The sequence below is a fragment of the Syngnathus typhle genome, linkage group LG7 (assembly GCF_033458585.1).
Source record: "Syngnathus typhle isolate RoL2023-S1 ecotype Sweden linkage group LG7, RoL_Styp_1.0, whole genome shotgun sequence".
Classification (NCBI taxonomy): Eukaryota; Metazoa; Chordata; class Actinopteri; order Syngnathiformes; family Syngnathidae; genus Syngnathus; species Syngnathus typhle.
In genome coordinates, this window is record NC_083744.1 from 7,670,806 (window position 1) to 7,689,694 (window position 18,889).

At 43.9% G+C, this 18,889-nt stretch overlaps 2 protein-coding genes across 6 annotated transcripts in view; one reads left to right on the forward strand and one right to left on the reverse strand.

Moving 5' to 3' along the window:
• Positions 1 to 100: 100 nt before the first annotated feature.
• Positions 101 to 4,526, forward strand: rad52 (RAD52 homolog, DNA repair protein). Its single transcript, XM_061282997.1, has 9 exons — positions 101 to 978; positions 1,114 to 1,215; positions 1,416 to 1,509; positions 1,619 to 1,686; positions 2,367 to 2,485; positions 2,558 to 2,633; positions 3,041 to 3,249; positions 3,387 to 3,547; positions 4,135 to 4,526. The coding sequence occupies exons 1-9, from the start codon at positions 928 to 930 to the stop codon at positions 4,407 to 4,409; spliced, it is 1,155 nt and encodes a 384-aa protein (XP_061138981.1). The 5' UTR covers positions 101 to 927; the 3' UTR covers positions 4,410 to 4,526.
• A 1,864-nt stretch (positions 4,527 to 6,390) lies between these two features.
• Positions 6,391 to 18,889, reverse strand: part of wnk1a (WNK lysine deficient protein kinase 1a) — a 29,779-nt gene continuing 17,280 nt past the window's right edge. For 3 of the 5 annotated variants that reach the window (XM_061282951.1, XM_061282950.1, XM_061282952.1), the window contains exons 10-27: positions 18,553 to 18,722; positions 18,202 to 18,285; positions 17,573 to 17,725; positions 16,789 to 16,862; positions 16,557 to 16,719; positions 16,340 to 16,456; positions 15,500 to 15,613; positions 15,231 to 15,279; positions 14,994 to 15,137; positions 13,758 to 14,674; positions 13,521 to 13,595; positions 13,285 to 13,404; positions 12,860 to 13,181; positions 12,597 to 12,762; positions 12,324 to 12,517; positions 11,940 to 12,095; positions 10,699 to 10,931; positions 6,391 to 9,567 (exon numbers count right to left, since the gene is read on the reverse strand). In XM_061282951.1, coding sequence (XP_061138935.1) covers positions 9,187 to 9,567; positions 10,699 to 10,931; positions 11,940 to 12,095; positions 12,324 to 12,517; positions 12,597 to 12,762; positions 12,860 to 13,181; positions 13,285 to 13,404; positions 13,521 to 13,595; positions 13,758 to 14,674; positions 14,994 to 15,137; positions 15,231 to 15,279; positions 15,500 to 15,613; positions 16,340 to 16,456; positions 16,557 to 16,719; positions 16,789 to 16,862; positions 17,573 to 17,725; positions 18,202 to 18,285; positions 18,553 to 18,722 — 3,632 coding nt within the window. In that variant the 3' untranslated portion in view covers positions 6,391 to 9,186. The remainder of the gene's footprint in view (positions 9,568 to 10,698; positions 10,932 to 11,939; positions 12,096 to 12,323; positions 12,518 to 12,596; positions 12,763 to 12,859; positions 13,182 to 13,284; positions 13,405 to 13,520; positions 13,596 to 13,757; positions 14,675 to 14,993; positions 15,138 to 15,230; positions 15,280 to 15,499; positions 15,614 to 16,339; positions 16,457 to 16,556; positions 16,720 to 16,788; positions 16,863 to 17,572; positions 17,726 to 18,201; positions 18,286 to 18,552; positions 18,723 to 18,889) is intronic. The other 2 variants (XM_061282953.1, XM_061282955.1) reach the window with 2 other exon arrangements.

Consider the following 18,889-nt stretch of genomic DNA (forward strand, 5'->3'; position numbering starts at 1 on the left):
CCCGCTGCTGCTACCACGTGCACGCGCGGCGGTGTCTATTTAGGCAAGGGTGGAAGAATAGTGCTGTGGTTTACGAGAGGAGACGTAGACGAAACAAACAGAAGGAGTTGCGTACGCATACACGCGCGCGCGTGTGCATCCATACACGCGCACGCATGCACACGCGACCCTAATCTCCAGTATCACATGCAGCCATCTGTCACTGCACGCGCATATTTTGAAATGTGTGCAATAATTGTTTTTTTATCGATCAAAAATCCTCTCGCTGTTTTGCTTCCAATTATTATTGGAATTACATTGAAATCCACGGCCCCGTGCAATCATGTTTGCAGCAGTTGTGTCGTGTGACATTTAATCTGCTCTTATTGGATCAGAGAGGCGCACATTTAACATACTTTAAAGATCAACGACAAAGCGGAGTTGTTGGTTTCAGAGAAGCCTATTTCCCATTTGTAGCAGTATTTTGTTAGAGAACACACGTGAGAAGATAAAGAATATTATGAATGGTCATAACTTTGCAAGATTGATACAATAACTCCATATTGATTCAGTGGCACGTTTAAAGCTTTATTTTCCTAAATCTTGAACGCACCACAAATCCAATTTCTGTACGTGTTATCTGTGCGGGAAGTGTCGACATAAAATAAAAATAAATTTTACGTCACTGTCGTGACACATAACAATAGTTCTGGGTTACTTGATGTCACACACATTTGTGAACACCCCCCTCCCTCTTTGTCCTCTGGGTTAGTCATGCATTTCGCCTTCCTACCACTTGAGGCAGTAACGAAGCATTCAAAGCGTGTAAAGACGAAGCCATGACGAGCAGAACAAGACGCCGCGCCATGAATTTTGAAATGTTATATTTACCTGTAGCTTCACTCTTTGGTTCTTGTCGTTTCTCTTTTCCTCCGGCGCGATTTTAAAATGTCCAACATATCCGAGGAGAGAATGTCGTCTCCCAAGCGCTTCGGCCAGGTATGAAAGACATGACGAAACAATTTAGAAGAGTTTCTCTTCAAAATGAACGTGTGTACACTGCACAACGGAAAGAAATGCAACTAATTCTCACTTATTTCTACCCCCAACACAAACGCACACACGACATGTCAGTGTGCTTACACAGCCGAGGAGCAGCAAGCTGTCCACAATGCACTGCGACAGAAGCTGGGGCCAGAATTTATCAGTACCAGAATCGCTGGAGGAGGACAGAAGGCATGTTTTTAAGATGATAATAATAATAAAAAACAATCTAAAATAGAGTTGTGCATTCCCTTTTCCATAATTTAAAACTGTTTGATTGCATTTTCTTTTTAAGTCTTTAAGCGTTTTAAAATGTCCCTGCATAATAAGTCCCTTAAATAGCCTGCAAACAAGAGTAGCTAATAGCAGATTTCACCATTTTATCGTTGAAGGTGTGCTACATCGAGGGCCACCGTGTAATCAGCCTGGCCAATGAGATGTTTGGATATAACGGGTGGTCTCACTCCATCTCGCAGCAGACCGTCGGTACTGGATACTTTTGTCTCTGTCTTCTCTGTTGCCATAGTAATCTGTTTCCAGGGCAACCACCATCCTCTGTATCTTAACCAACACAGCCTCCTGTTTGTCTTTGTAGACTTTGTGGACCTGGTTAACGGGAAGTATTACGTTGGGGTCAGCGCTTTCGTCAAAGTACAGCTCAAGGTGAGGAATAAATTACAATCACACCCTATTCACTTTATGGTGCCCTATATAGTGGGTTTGCCATTTTTTAGTACAGTTTGGATCTAGTGAATACAGTTTGGATCTAGTGAATATAGGCCATGTCCTGTATAGTGTATCCCACAATACATCTTAAAATATAGTGAATAACTGACAGGCACTAGAAAAGCGATATATCCCATTATTCATGGCATTGTCACAAAATATTTTTGATGTAAAGAGAGCAATGCGTCACAGCATTGACTCATTTAAAATGCTTCCATGTGCCTCACTCAACCTCTTTGTGACATGTTTCTTTTTTTTCTTTTTTTTAAACAAGAAGAATAGCACTGCGGTTTCCAGAAAAAGAAACCTACTGTTCCATATTCATAGACATAGGTCCGCAGCTGCAAATCTTTTGTACACCTGGCTGGCATTATTGCTCTTATAAATCCCTCCTTCAGTATACGAAAATCAATGTTTACACTCAACTTAAAAGTAAAAAGTTATTGTATTTTTTTTCCAATATTTAACTTTATTTATAGAACACTAAAACAACCCAATAGTAAAACACTCCAAATGTATTATTCATTTGACTACATAGTCTGCTACATAAAAATTATTAGTGTCATTCATCCTGTGACGATCATCATACTGTATTTATGTGTCTTGTTTTCTACCAGGATGGAGCGTTCCATGAAGATGTGGGCTACGGAGTAAGCGAGGGACTGAAGTCTAAGGCTTTGTCCCTGGAGAAAGCAAGAAAGGAGGCTGTCACCGATGGCATGAAGAGAGCGCTCAAGTACTGAAATGTGACCATTCAACTTCACACAATAGTTGCTGTCCTAGTTTTTAGCTCTTGTTTTGTATTTAGGTGTTTCGGGAACGCCCTTGGAAACTGCATCCTAGACAAAGCGTACCTTCAGGCTATTAACAAGATCCCCAAGCAGGTAAGAGACATTGGGGATCATTCATTTATTCAATAACCACCATATGGGGATTTTTATACAGTATATAGTGGTGACATTAAAGTCACAGACACTAATGTAGAGCATGTGTATGGCGACCACAATTGGACTTGTTTAATAAAATCGATTCAATTTTCATCCTGTTAAGTGATCAGATAAAAGTATCCTTTCCCAAAGTATTCAAAAGTTGCAGCCCTTGTCAGCTGATGGACCTTGCCTAATAAATATGCAAACAAGCTTTTACACAACTGCCATTCGTTCAGATGCTCGAGCAGGCTTTTCCTGAGAATTCCCTACACGTTTTCATAATCAAAGTCTGAAGCAAACCACAACTATGATTTGGCCCGCAATGACAAAAAACAAATGGATAGCTTTTTCCACGCACGTAGCCACTGCCCGCTCTGGACCCGGCCCAGACCAAGCGCTCGGAAAGCGAGCCCTCCGTGGAGAAGGCTCGTTTCTGTAGCCTGCTGCGAGAGGACAAACCGAGGCCCGCCATCATACCACCGGAGCCTCGAGTCAGCAACCAGAGAGAGCGCGACTCCGAAACACACACCCCTGACGCTCAAGACGTTCAAAGCGAGGGCGAAAGCTCAAGGTAAACACCCTCAGCCCACCTCTGTGCCAACCCCATCTATCTCTCATGTCACATTTGAAGAAACCTGGAGCAAATAGGAAGATTTAGGTTATTAATGGAGGTCAGTCATTCTGATTGCACACCGCTGCTTTTCCCAGACAGACGTTAGCGACGTCAGAGTGGCACACGGACCCCAAGCATCTGCGTAAACAGCGGCAGCAGGAGCTGCAGCAGAAGTTCCGTAGGGAAATGGAGGCAAAGAGGCAAAATCAGGAGGACAACCATGCAGAGAACGTGGAACACCTCTTCAGAGAAGGAGGTGATTGAGTCAGCTGACCTGCTTTGATTGCTTTTTTTTTTTTTATCTATACTCGCGTGATGGCCTATCTAAAGCTTGCTCAAAAGTCAAATGTTCGCTTGAAGCACGGCGCATTTAAAACCTAAATCTGGAATGTTTTCCACAACAAGGCTCTCAGTCCCCATTTACGTCAATAGTTTCACCTGAGATCCCTTTTTCAACTGCAGGTGGCAGTCTTGTGCATTTAGGAGAGCTGAAAGCAGTCATTCTGGTGTGGTGTGGTGTGGTCTTAGTGAAAGTCATGTAGGTTCGGTACACAGAAATGATACTATTTCATGACTTTAGAATTTGATGCTGATTGTAGCTGTCCATTTCTTTTCTGGTTAAAAAAAAAAAAGTGGGCTCTTTTTAAGAATGTTATCTTTATCTCATTTCCTTTTGATTCAGGCCTCATTATTATTAGAATATTCAGCGGACAAATAATAATAATGAGCTGCAACCTTTGGATACCCCTAATTTAGATACTATATGTGCCTCACCATTACAATGCCATCATCCTGGTCAGGTATGCTCGCAATCTATCATGTCCAACCTGTCGTCCTCCGCAGATGATCTAGAACTCTGGAATTTCAGCCTGAATGGAACAGTGGAGCCGGATGTCCCCTCGGGCGCCTCCTGCCCAAGCACGCCCAGCAGACACACGATGCAGACACGCAGAAAGACGCCACAAAGGTCTGCCGTTAGAGCCCCCGAGCTGCAGCAACAGCAGTCGCAAGGCAGAGGTCAATCAGGAATGCATCAAGACAGACTTCTGCATCAAGCCAAACCTTCAAGTCCATGCCGAGCAGGGCAGTTTATGAAAAAACGTAGACTGGACACATGATCAAGACCTCATTCATTCATTCCAATTTTAGTGTTTTTTCTGAATTCATGAGTCAGTGCTTCGATGCACTGCTGCTGCAAGGTTGTACGTTTTTGATGAATAAAATAACATTCATAATGCTGTCTCACTGGATTAATTGGAAATAAGTATTATGACTGCGTCAAGCATACAGTTGTAGATTAGAAGTATGGTCAATTCTTTGCTTTTATTCGACTATTACACATTTTTCCTTGAGCAAATCTTAAATGTTTTCATTTGTAAGATAAGGCTTCCATCGTGCCACTACTCCATTGTCCAGTTATAGCAGTGGTTCTCAAATAGTGGGGCGCCCCCCCAATTCCTGGGGGGGCGCGTGTGACCCTGGGGAACAGGCTTTTTTTTTGGCAGTACTAGAATAAAGTGTAATTGCGCGTTTACTACAGCAGGGGGCAGTGGCGCTCTCATTGTTACTTCTGTCACGTTTGCGACAGTGCAACATTTTACGACTTACAAGACAAGTTAGGATAGTCACGGTGGGGAGGGGGGGCGCGAATAGTTTTCTTCTTGCTAGGGGGGGGGCGTAACAGAAAATAATTGAGAAGCACTGGTTTAAATAAAGGTTAACCTAAAAAAAAAAAAAAAAAAGTGAACCCTGAACTTTGAACCCGCGGTGACCCCGCGGTGACCCCGTGGCGACCCCGCGGTGACCCCGTGGTGACCCCTGGGTGACCTTTGAACCCTGAACTTTCAACTCTAGTTAAAAATCGAAATTCTGCACATGACCCCGTGAACTTTGAACCGACCTTTGACCCCTGGGTGAACTTTGAACCGTAAACTTTGACCTTTGACCCCTAGCTAATTACGTTTTTTTTTTTTTTAAACCGGCATAGCAGAACGATCCATGGTCTTCAGATGCCGCGCTGTCGCCATCTCCTGGTCAGTTAGTGAAATGCTTTTGCTGATGTTTTTTTTTCTCTCAATTAAAACAAATCAATTAGCCAGTTGGTTTTCTTTATTTAATATCTATTATCAGACAAAACCAAATTGTGAATCAGTCACCTAGGCTATAGCAGAACAAACAATCCATGGTCTTCAGATGCCACGCTGTCGCCATCTCCTGGTCAGCTAGTGAAATGCTTTTGCTGTTTTTTTCCCCTCTCAATTAAAACAAATCAATCAGCCAGTTGGCTTTCTTTATTTAATATCTGATATCAGACAAAACCAGATTGTGAATCAGTCACCTAGGCTATAGCAGAACAAACAATCCATGGTCTTCAGATGCCACGCTGTCGCCATCTCCTGGTCAGCTAGTGAAATGCTTTTGCTGTTTTTTTTCCCTCTCAATTAAAACAAATCAATCAGCCAGTTGGTTTTCTATATTTAATATCTGATATCAGACAAAACCAAATTGTGAATCAGTCACCTAGGCTATAGCAGAACAAACAATCCATGGTCTTCAGATGCCACGCTGTCGCCATCTCCTGGTCAGCTAGTGAAATGCTTTTGCTGTTTTTTTCCCCTCTCAATTAAAACAAATCAATCAGCCAGTTGGTTTTCTTTATTTAATCTCTGATATCAGACAAAACCAAATTGTGAATCAGTCACCTAGGCCAGTGCTTCTCAAATAGTGGGGCGCGCCCCCCTTGGGGGGCGCGGTGCTATTCCTGGGGGGGCGCGTGTGACCCTGGGGAACAGGCTTTTTTTTTGGCAGTACTAGAATAAAGTGTAATTGCGCGTTTACTACAGCAGGGGGCAGTGGCGCTCTCATTGTTACTTCTGTCACGTTTGCGACAGTGCAACATTTTACGACTTACAAGACAAGTTAGGATAGTCACGGTGGGGAGGGGGGGCGCGAATAGTTTTCTTCTTGCTAGGGGGGGGCGTAACAGAAAATAATTGAGAAGCACTGAGTTATAGGAAGATGGATAGTTGTCATGAGTACTAAACAGCCAGTTTGCCAAAAATGTTGTAAATGCAAAAGGACATTACACTAAACCAGATAGGCAATTTAACAGATTTTTTTTAATTCGTTTTATACAATGTGAAAAACATACACAAAAACCCGACACCAAATCACAGGAAATCAATACGAAAAGAGCAGAATTGTGTCAGTAGCCTCATGTCTTGTTTTTTGAGGTCCTATATGGATCTTTTGTGCTGTACAGTGGCTGTCAGATTGGACACCAGTGAAGCTGGCATGCAGAGAACACATTGAGTCATTTACACCGCTATTAAACTTGTGCCTGTGACATTGGCGGATGCAAATGGGGTGGGGGGGGGGGTGGGGGGGCAATGTGGTGATGACTCTAAAAGGCAAACAATCCTGATAGTATTCCCATATCAAAAAACTGAAGTCAGTAACCCTCATCGGCATGCAAATAATTCCATGAACCCTCCAATCCCTATAAAACTTTGCATATTCTGCATTGCAGGAACTTATTTTTTTCTCTAGAGAAGTTTTAACTAGTCGTCCGAGCTACGGGCAGGCCGCTGGAGCGCCTCTGTGAAATGGTTTCATGAGATATCCACAAAAACAAACAAAAGCTAGCCAAAAGCACACAAGAATGAGTCGACTAGAAGCAGTGAATAATCAGGAAAACATTTACCAACTTCTAGATTATTTGCAGTGTGTGTTCACATTGTGTAAGGAGATGGAGATGATGGGATGTGGAGAAAGAGGTTTGACATATATTCCAAATCCTTGAAAAGACCCAAAGGTCCATGTACTAGTAAGTACACTAAGCACTAGTAAGACAATTCAGATATTACTCGTACGACTTGTCTTACTAAAAGCTTTTCCACGTCTGCCTTTCACAATTTGATCATAATTCAGTATACAAGGAAGATAACCACGTGACTAGTGAAGCAAAACTAATAGTGGGCATATTGGTGCACAGAATTTGGCTTGGGACACCTGCATGCCTGCTACTTCGGCCAAGGTTGTCCTAATAGTGAGGACAGAGGGCACTAGTAAGTGGACCTTAAGCTGGATAGCAAAGATAAGGAAGATATGTTCCAACGGCTAATCAAAGAACTTATCAACAGTGAGAATGCAAGGCACAAAATTGTTCCTCACGTTTTCCAGGGTAAGAGTGCGTGTGCGTTCGCTCGTCTTGATACGCTCGGTTGTGGGGGCGTTAGCCGCACATTAAAATAAGATTATGTACAATAAAATAGAAAGCAAGAAAGTGGTGTTTGACTGGACAAGGAAAGTTTCGATAGAGGAGCTTAATATACAGCAGGATGAGCGAGTACATTGAGATATAAACCCTGCAATTGCACTTTTTAAATATTCCTTTAACTACATGTTGTTTAACAACCTTTAATAATAATTACAGTGAGACAACATCAAAATCTGATGGCTGAATACAGGTCCATAAAGAACATTTCTGTTTATTAAATAGATGCGTACAAAAAAAAAAAGACCACAGAAAAGCAGGGAGCCCCACTAACGAAGCGGCTAATTATCTCAAAAGCTGTCTGAAAACTAACACGATCCGAAACTATTCAAACTTGAGTGAGAGTTTTGTGGTGTTGCGTGGAACCAATGTGGGATTTGTTTAATTCAAGTGTAAACCAACAAATACAAAAACAACAAAATAAAAACACCCCCGAGCCGTTTTATGACTACAGCAGCATCGCCTCCACTTTGCGGTGCTCAACACCAGGATGCCTTTTGTAGAAAACACAAAATCAGAATTGACACCAGACATAAATATGCCGACTATCTATGTACAAAAATGTCTTCAGGGAATAAGGCCACGGTTACAAAAGGGGGCAGTTGCTTCTCTCGCCTTATTTATTGCATTGACTTCACCTTCTATATAAAGCAAACCATCTGCACACTCCTGCTAAACTTACAGAGTCTTTCAACTTGCTCTCACACAATTCCCTCACACTGCCACAACTTAACCTCTCATCCTACAAGCAGGTCAATATTTACTCCATGCTCACCGTCCCACTTTTGGCTTGGAATGACAACAACGTACGGGTACACTAGCGACAAAAAGTTTGGTGCGTGGGGCTTTCGGGTGCTGCTATTTCACAGTCGACTTAAAACACACTAGACGTCAAATCTTTAATGTACTTTTTGCACGACTTGCTGATCTCTTAGAAGCCAAGGTTGTGTCCCAAGTCTTTCTGTGACACCAGATGAAGATTGGACTCATCACAGAAAAGACAGATATCTTTCTGTGACACCTCCAGTTTGGGTTTCAAGCCGCTAATGACACTCTGACACAAAGCTTTAATCCATTAAACCAATACATTTCCACTTGTATGACTTTCTTTTGTTGCCACCTGTAGATGACGCTGTGACACTCAAGTTCAGTGGCCTCTTCTCCCGCTGAACATTCTATTTGAAGCCCTACAATGGCGAGGGAAGGGGCCAGTGGAGGAGACAGAAAGGCATAGAAATTAAAATCATGGCATAAAGCTCAGAGTGGCATTAGAGGTTCCACAGTATTATAAGTACATCCTTTTAGTTCACCCTAAAGCCGTCAATCCTGAACTTTTTATGCGTGGTGCACAGTCGCCCTCGACAACAAGAAAATAGACATCTTTGGCTGACCAATCAGCTCATCACAGCTCAATTTCACAGCTAATAGGCGGGGCGAGTGTACGCTATGTTTATATGTATGTATTGCACGCTCCCTCCGACGGGGCCCGGCAGACTTCAATCTGCCCGAGAGGACGACAAGTAATAATGGTTTAAAAAAAAAAAAAGAAAAAAAAAGACAGTTGAAATTAAACAAAGAGCTCGTTCTTGCACATGTGCTTCAAGCTGGACTGGGCTGGGCTACGTAGGCCTTAAATTAGATCCTCCCTGGCTGACTGATTTCTGGGTGGCTGACGCAGTGGTCCCCATGTGGTAGCCTTGGTGCATGGACACAGGGGCAGTCATGGGCGCCTGGTACTGGGCGGGATTGAGCATGCCGACCTGGCAGTTGCCTGTGGGTCCTGCCCACTGAGGAGCGCTGTACGAAGCCGGGGTGTACCCAAACCCCGGGCCTACTGGGCCCAGAGAGCCTTTCCGGTGGCCCAGGGGGACGGAGGGATTAGCAGGATTGGGGAGGTGGGCCGTGGCGGGGGTACTGGTGGTGCTGGGAGGCGTGGGGAGGGTCGGACAGAGGTAGCCAGGAGCGGAGAACTTGCGACCCATGTTGGCAGGAGGGATTATCTGGAATTGAGAACCAGGAAAGTGATCATAACAAAGACCCTTTGCATATTGGCGCTTCGGCATTCAGTTTAGTTTTTAGTTTTAGTGTACATGACATTCACAGTTTTTGTGCTCAGGCCAAAACAAATATAGTACTTTGGTGCTATCTGATGAATATTGATGTTGTAAGGTTTCAGTCATTGATTGTCCTAGCTGATATTATTGATGAGCCTCATTTGAATGTGATTTTATTGTGTTCTGAATGCAATTCTTTATGTAATATTGGTTCATGATGCTAGCCTGCCAAGCAAAACTGATACGCATTTCTGAGGCAGGGCAAACCTGAGCAAGCAAGCAATTTGAAGGAACCAATCAGTGAAAAGCGTACGTGACTTAAAGGGAAAAGGATCCTTGTCTTCTTTTGAAGTAAATGTTTCCAGTGCTATTGGTTCAGTGGGTTTTATTTCATCTCAGCTAACCGCCAGAAGGCGGTGCTTAAAGCACTTAAGATTCCATCCAGCATGCATACCAAATTAGTCACCTGTGACCCCTTTATGACCCTTGACACATATAAGGTCCAGTGTCACCAGAGGTTCGTTTCCTACGGAATCTTCATACTCCAGGGTGTTAGGATCCTGAACTCTCTCCCCCTTTCTGCGTAGCGTCCTGTACTTTGCGCTATGCTTACTGTCTGCTGTATGCACACTGGCTCGGTTTTGCTCCTCTTATTTATTGTGGTATTTGTTTATTATTTATTCATCACTCATTATTTATTTATTATTTATTATTTGTGCCTTCTTGTTTTTATTTTGTGTCGTCTACTTGTATGTCTATCGTGTATTATGTCTCGTCACCGTGGGATAGAGGACACGGAATTTCGGTTTCTTTGTGTGTCTTGACATATGAAGGGATTGACAATAAAGCAGACTTTGACGATCACGAGGATTCCGAGTGACAGGACGTCCTCGCGGTCATTCGGAATTCTGTTTGGTGCACCATTTTGAATGACGTGAGGATAGACTTCCACTACGGAAGGGTGACGTCACGCACGAAAGATACGGCAGGGCGAGTAAACAAATTTGATTCGTTGGTTCATTTTGAGCCGCATGGTGTCGGTGCTTTATGGTCCTGAAGTTGGATTGTGTCGCTTACATCATGTCCCTGGGCTGCCTGTGCTCCCGTTTTAGGACCCCTCTTGCCCTGCGAGAGACTGATATCTTTGGCCCAGTTATCCACCAGCTGGTGCAGGTCATCTGTGAAGGTACCCTTGCCCTTCTGCGTCTGAGCTGCTGTGGCAGTGGAAGCCGGCCCGCTCGCATGGGTCAGAGAAAGCGAGTGGTTCTGGTAGGGACCTGAGCCATTTGTGGAGGTGGTCCCACTTACTCCTTAGAAGACAAGGTAAGAATAGCGGGGACAAGCAGTGTGGTATGAGTTAACAAAATAGAAAAACTACAAGAGGGGAATGTTTTTGCTCTGCCAAGTTATCAACATAGTATAGTACATAATTGGCAGAAAAAAAATGTTTGTATTTAAGCACATCTGAATGTTTTACTATTTTCTAAATCTGTATTTATTAGGGGTGTAACGATACATCGATACACATCGATTAATCGATATAATGCTCTACGATTTATTGGCATCAATGCTAAAGGTAAACATCGATTTATATCGCCGTGTTTGACCTCGGACATTAGACGCGACTTTATTTTGAAATCCAGTTCATTGTTGCTTGCTTCCTCTTTCCGGGAGCAGTGCGCGGCGTTGCTGCACATGAAAGGGGAGTCGACAACTAGTACGCGGCTCCTGGGCTGGTGCTATGGCTCGTGTCCAAAAAGACGAGGAAATTGGCTCCCCTTTAGGCTTCAAGTCATTCTTTGGAAGCACTTTGGATTCCAAAGAAAAGATGGCTCAACGGACAAGACACGTGCAGTTTGTAAATCCTGCCATGCGGTGATCAAATATTCAGGGAGCACAAATCTCGCCGCACATTTAAAGAAAAAACACGACATCAAAGTTCAGTGTTAAAGTAAGCAATTTGTATACTACAATACTCTTGTAATTTCTCAATAAAGAGTTTGCAGTACCTTGTTGATTTTGCGTATGAATTGTTATAAATCAGGATATTGTTCTATATTTTTATATATATTTTATATTAAAAAAAAAAAAAAAAATCGATCGTAGAGCACTATATCGCGATATATCGTGAATGAATCGCAGCAGGCTTTAAGATATCGGCAAATATCGTATCGTAGTTCTTTATATCGATATTATATCGTATCGTGACAAAACCCGCGATTTACACCCCTAGTATTTATAGTTACATGTGAGTGGCCCCTCAGTCAAGGAACTCAGCTCAGTGAGAAAGAATCAGTTGAAAATCTTCACACACATACCTGTAGAGCAACTGCTGAGACTGGGTAGGGATGGAGAGGATCGGAGCTCTTGTAAAGATGTTGCTGCACAAGTTTGGGAAGCCTCGGAAGCAGAAAGAGTACTTTGTTTGGGAGGAGATTCAGAGCCATGAGTACTCTGAGCTGAGGTTTGACATCCTGGACACATCAGACAAGTCAGAATTCAAGCACACCATTGTACAGGGCAAGAAAATTGAGAGTGGCTATGTGGAGTTATTAAATCAAGCTTATGGCAATCTTGCGCCAACGTTTGAAACACAAATGTTGGAAAGGATATCGAGGACCTTATTGATTAATCATCTAATTGGATAAAATGTTGAAAATGCACCACTCAATTTCATTTCAATTCCAATGGTGTGGTCCTACCAGAAAATACGGGGCTTGGTTGTCCACTGCTCCGTGGAGATTTGTGGCTCTTGCTCTTGAGCCTGCGTCGACCTCCGGCCATGGCCACAGCGGGGGATAGGACGGAAGGGGGAGCTGTTTTTCCGAGCCGGGTAAAGAGTGCCTCGATTTCCTCTTTCTGACGTGTCTGCAGGGCCTGCACCTCCAACATGTGTCTGGAAAAGCAGCACAAAGGTATTCAACAGGACCAACTGACATGCTAACATCCCAAAGGTCAGTGAGCATATCGCGTACCTTTCTCTGAGGCGACTAATTTCTTTCTGCAAGGCTTCGTCCTCTGTGCCCGAGTCGTCGTCGTTGTCGCTGCTGTATGGGGTGTGTGCTTTATGAGGATCCACAGAGGAGGGGCCGTTTTGGACACCCGAAGTTTGAGATGGGCTGGAACCTGCCGTTGATGTCACTAAGGAGAAGTGACAAATCTCAGTGTTTGATTGAGGATATAATGAAATAATTCTTGAACTATGATCCTGGCAGTAGCTGATGAACCTGCTACACACCTGTGACTGAAAAGCGTCCCACTTTGGAGGGAGCAGTTTTTCCAGATGAGGCATTGGAAACCTGGAAGCGCCCTATTGCTATGGTGGGCAGTTGGCTGGCAGAACCAACAGAGAAAGACGAGTCTCCGTTGCTATGGTCCGTTTCACACGCTGCAGTGGACAGAGTGGACGAGCGGTGGAGGGTGTTTTCAGGGCTTGAAGGGGAGGAGGAAGAAGAGGATGAGGAGGCGGTAGAGGTGGAGGATGGCGTGAGGGAGGAAGAGGAGACAACACTGGCATGCTCTGGAACTCCACTCGATGCACCATCGGCAGCAACGGACACCTGGGCAGAGGGATGATGTTATTTGAATGCACCATTTATGGGGTTTCAAGTTCCATCATCTCAGCCTGTAAGAAACGCGGTAGCCTCTCAACACAGAACCTACTTGGAATCGACCCAGAGTGAAACCGGCTGCGGGAGCCTGGGCTACGCTCTCCACTTGAAGAGTCTCCGGGCTCAGCGCTCTCCTCAGCTGGGCATCCAAATTACCCAAAGGCTGCTGGGACTGTTCAGACATACAAGAAAGATATGATTTACTCGCTCAGGTATATAATCACATCACCCCTTTTATATAAAAGAGTAGAAAGAAAATCCAAGTGAGAAAGCAGATGGAACACTCACTTGATTTGGTCCAGGGAATGGTGGTAAAGTGTCCAAGGGCAGAGGAGCAGATTGGTCAAACCCAGTAGGTAAAGTCTACCAGGATATGCAACACATGAGGAACAACACGAGGTATAATGTGATCAAGTATGAGCTCAAATAATGCCAACAACAGTATATGTGTATAAAGGTTTGAAATGAATTGAAACTGTATTAAACATAGTCAAACAGATGTTAGTAAATTGATTATACACTAACCTGTGCCCTCGGTTTGGTTGGAGGGGTCTGGGCATGTCCCGCAGGGGTTAACCCCTGTGCTGGGGTAGTTGTAGACAGCGGAGTGACCGCCTGTGCTCCAGACGTGAGCGGGAGGTTTGAAGGAGGCACCAGAGCGGTGCCAGGAGGAGGGGAGGATGTTCCGGTGGGAGGGGAAGAGGTCCCGGTGTTCTGACCAGGATCTAATGGTGCGCTTGAGGAACTTGTACTCTGGTCTTTAAAAAGGGATCGCAGTTTCTTGTCAAGGGCTTGGATATCATCCCTACCCGCCGCTTTGGTCTGAACCTCAGCGCTCTCAGACTCTCCTGGCTGGGGTTGACTCTGACTGGCCAATGGCTGAGATGGATGCGCGGCTGAATTAATGCTTTGAGATGACGTGGCAGTATTGTTAAAAGGTTGCGGCTCAGAAGCGGGGACTGTATTAGCGCTTAGCTGGGGCACGGACGCCACGGGGACGGAGGTCTGCATGACGGATGCAGAAATGGAAGAGGAGGCAGGGACACTGGCGGCATGTGAAATCTGCGAGGCGGATGTTTCGTGGGAAGTGTGGGCCGGTGGCAGGGAATCACTGGTGACAGGATTCTGAGAATGAGTTGATACAGGTGGAGGAGAAACTCTTCCATTTGGGGGATGCGTCTGAGGTGTTCCGGGGACGAGCCCAACGGGAGGGAAACTAGAACTACTGGTGGACGGTACCGCTTCTGGAGGGGCCACAGCACTCTGAGTGTGTGGGACCAGTCCAGCATCACTAGATGAATTGGTGCCAACTTCCGGATCAAGGCTCGGAGGCTCAATCATGCTGCTGCCTCTCTCTGCGTGATCCTGCCTCATTTTGCTAAAAGCCTGCTGCAGAGTCCCAGAAGGTGCAGACAGAGAAAGCCCTAATGTCATCGTGGGCCCTGGAAAAACAATCGCTGTTAAAAAGTGAGATAAATGGAATAAAACTCAAATGCAGTGACTCACAAATTTAATTTCTTCCGTGACCAAGCTCATAACTCAATTTACTTGGAACCCCCCGTTTGATTAAATCAAATGCAACGAAGCTGCTCCAGACCAGGATAAAATAAAGTAGAGCTGAACCGTATGAAAGAAATACGAGAGTACTTGTGTATCCAAAGTTCACTTTTGACTCAAAATTTGGCTCACAGCACAGACCAAGCGATGGCTCATAATAAATCAAATGAAAAAATGTTTAAAGTCCCCACTGTGTAATCGTACCTGAGCCAGACTCGTCGCCAACTGAGGTATTCGCCGAGGATGCACCAAAAAACTGTTCCCTCAAACGGGACTCTGGTACTGGGCTGACTATGAACCGTCGACCTGCTGAATGCACCACCTGGGCTGTAGTGCTTGGGGGGATTCCTGTGGGAATGTGCACAAGGAATGTTAAATATGAAGTAGTTAATAATGCACATTGATAGTGTATGCATATTGAAGCAAGGAATGTCTGTGTACCAGGCAGCATGGGAACTGAAAGCTCTGGCTGCTGTTGAAGCTCACTCATCTGTAGATAGACCAACAATTACATGACGCTTATACAATGCATTTTTCAAATTGCACAAATGGCACGGATCAGATATACCCTATCCAAAATAGGGATTGAATCACAAATGGCAACTTGGAAATGCAGTATCTGGAATTTAAATGTTCACTGTTTAATGTTACTGATTTGAATCAGAACATGGGGTTTGATTTAAAAGATGTGAACACATCCATAACATTACCTGAGGAAATGCTTCTTTCATGCCCTCTCCTTTCTCGTCAGCCATTTCAATGACTTCACGGACCTGCTCGATGAATGATTCTCGCTCACTTTCCAGGATGAACTCACTCACAACCTGAAGCAGCAAACAAGTCAAATTAAATCTCTATAATAGACAACAAAGTAGGACCCAACAACTAATTGCATTTGCAATATGATAAAAAAGTGCTTTGTTAATTGGAAAGGCTGCTTGTTCCTTGGGAGTGGAGAACAGAGGGATTCACAGCAGGCAAAGGCGTCAGCGCTGTAATTAAAACCTGCCGTGTAATTTTCGGTTTTCTGTCTCAGAAGACCTTGAGACCAGTATCTAACATGTTTATCTTTATACCTCATGAGGAAAAAAAAAGTGTTGTAGCTCATGTTGTTCTGACTGCCATAGTATGTTTCTTACTATTTCACAGTACAGTAAACAGCATTTTTTTTTTATAGTTAAGTTTTATACAAGTTACTTTGCGATTGTAACTGTGATTTCTTACTGTTTCACAGTACAGTAAACAGCATCATTTTTTAAGTCATTCCAGAGTACAAGTCTCAAGAGTGAGGGGAAAAAAAGTTCAAGTATAGCAGGAGTATAAATCGACATTTTGGGGAAAATTCATTTTATAAAAACCGCAACCTCGAACCCAAAATCCCCATTCCTTAATCTAGGGTGAGTTGAGAAATGCGCTTCGAGCATCTGACTGCTTCACACTAAATTGTAATTCCAATATTAAGGAGGGAGAGAAAATAAACCAAATTACATTATTTTCGTAAATGGATTAGCAACACACACAAAGTAACATTTAAAGGAAAAATAAATCACCATTATCTGTGCAATCTCCTCTGGATTGTCGCCATCTAGATCAAATCTGAAGGTCACCATCTTCCTATTGTGCGTTTCCAGCTGGCATTCTGCTACTCTGTCTCCTGCATTTGAGATCTGCAGCAAAAAAAAAAAGATGTGCGTTAGCTTAGTGTCACAGCAAGGACCTCAAGTACAAACATATGTCAGACAAAAAAAAAAAAAAAGAGATGCCTACACTTAGAACATTCAGTTTGGCCTTGGCTCCCTTATCATGCCGAGAGCGGCTACGGACAGATCGCCGCTGGTACCGCTTCAGTGAGCGGCCCTCGTGGCGGCCTCCTGATGTTGAAGTACCTTCATTGCCGTCACTTAGACCTGAAGCTGCATCTGACAAACAACTGAAAAGGGGACAAATATCTCAGAGAAATGTACACGATAACGTCGGAAAGTATGCCTCCCCTGCTTACCTTTCCACAGATGGCGGCACAAGAGTGGAGGAGGCTGCTGACTGCTCGGCTGGTGTTGACTGACTGGCAGCGGCCTGAAACAAAACAATAGTCAGTAAAACTCAGAGCATGTTAACTCAGATGTTTTGTTTTGGCATTTATGCAGCAGTTGTGGGAAATTGACAGTAACATTTTTAAACTTCGACAAAGTTAGTCCGCTCTTATCAGCATTTAAAAATGCTTATTAATAGAGAATGTGGTTTGTAGTAAACTGTTCATTTTATTCTATCGACCCAAAAAATCTAAACTAAAATCTGAAGAGAAAAAAAAACGTCTATAATATTGGTAGGGGGTAGCTGTGAATCAATCAAATTAAGCGTTGCCCCTCTAACCCATAAATATTTTGTATTTAAACGTCATAATTTAAAAAAAGAGAAATGAGTTTGAGGCAAAATGTTCACACCTAAATTACAAAAGCCCAACCACACACATCAATACGATGCACTGAGTACCTGCAGCGCAGAGAGGCAAGATGCCTGATAGAGGAAGAACAGATGTTCAGCATTGGGTGGTGGAGACAGGATAAAAGAATTTGGACTAGAGGCCCAAGACTAACAGTCATGCAGGAAGTGAGCAGCATGCAGAGATGATAAAGAAAAAGAAGATAAAATATGACAGTAATGGTATTGGTAATGAGAATAACAAAATAATGCACACAAACTAAGTGAGAGAAATGGATGCAGCAAAATGGGGAGTGGACACAGTCACGAATACATTAAGGGATAAATGCGAAAAATGTTCTCACTTGTAACGGTTGCGTTCCAGGCTGTGCCTGTGGTAGAGAGGAGCTCTGAAGGACTGTGTTGGTCTCTGGCGGCTGCTGTTGCTGCTGCTGTTGTGGTGGTGCAGAAGAGGACGACTGAGACGATGGAGGCATCATCACCTGCTGGGTGGGAATCTGCAAGGACCAAAAATTAATCATGAATTGGAAGTGTTATTTATCCAATGCAACATCCTAAAACATTGATGGTTGGTCGTATACACCATACTATTTTTTTTAAAAAAAAGAGAAAAAAAAAAAGAAGCATAAGACAAGGAAAACAAACGATGACATAGGGATTCGGAACCCACTCCATCATTGCCACCTGAGGCTACACACAGTGGCTTGAATTGTTAATGTAACACTATCTGAAAAAGCAAATGCACCAAAAGATGACCCATCAGATCACTTGGCTAAAGTTACCTGGACCCTTTAAGAGCGGGAACACATGAGAGCATCTTGTTGATGCAATGCAGTGCTGGTATTAATGGCCGGTGAATGTGTAGTGTGTTACTTGCAACCGATGCAATAATTGACTTGAAAAGAGGTTATTTTATAGTACCCCTCAGCTTGGTGTTAAATGGCCATGGGTGACTACATAATGCTGTGAATACCTGCTGTGGTGCCACTGAGATAGACTGGCTGCCAGGAAGAGAAGGGACAAGTTCGACCTGGACACCTGGCATCTGGGCTTGAACCTTTAACACATAATTGGGAGAACAACGGTATGCCTTAAAAGTAAAAATAAGATGACTATGAGCTGTGTTGACTCAGGGAATGGGTTAAGTATTCATCTTTATATGCCACTGCATGGTTAAGTGCAGCTGGTTTAACAGGTGTGGAAGACAGATTTAGAAGCAACACAAGGCCACACGGAAGGAAACTGGACAGGATACATAAATAGATATGGATTGGTGCTTCTGATTCACCATCGATGGAACTCAGCCCGTTGGAAAATGACTCACCAGTGACACATGCTGCTGCAGCTGCATTTGGTCATTTTGTGTCTGAGGGCATGGCACTTGGGGTTGAAGCTGTTGACTGGGAGGGGCGCAGTAGGACATTCCCGGCTGAGCAGGCTGAGCTTCGGCAACGAGGACAGAGGAACCAGATGCTCTGTCGGCCATGTGTGCGACTGTCAGGGATAGGGATTAGGGGCGGCGGCAGGAGAGGGTAGCGAGAACATGTCAATTCTTGACGCAACGTAGCACTAGGCAAAATTCATATTACAGCGTAACTTGTATTTCTTCATAGTAACAATGTTAATCGCGACATGCACAAAACTGAGAAGAAATAAGGATT

Excerpts from the sequence above, each read along its gene's own strand:
- rad52 (XM_061282997.1), top strand. The coding sequence starts at position 928 with ATGTCCAACATATCCGAGGAGAGAATGTCGTCTCCCAAGCGCTTCGGC. Across the intron at positions 1,510-1,618 it reads CATCTCGCAGCAGACCGTCG|ACTTTGTGGACCTGGTTAAC; the intron begins GTACTGGATACT and ends TTGTCTTTGTAG. Across the intron at positions 3,548-4,134 it reads ACACCTCTTCAGAGAAGGAG|ATGATCTAGAACTCTGGAAT; the intron begins GTGATTGAGTCA and ends CGTCCTCCGCAG.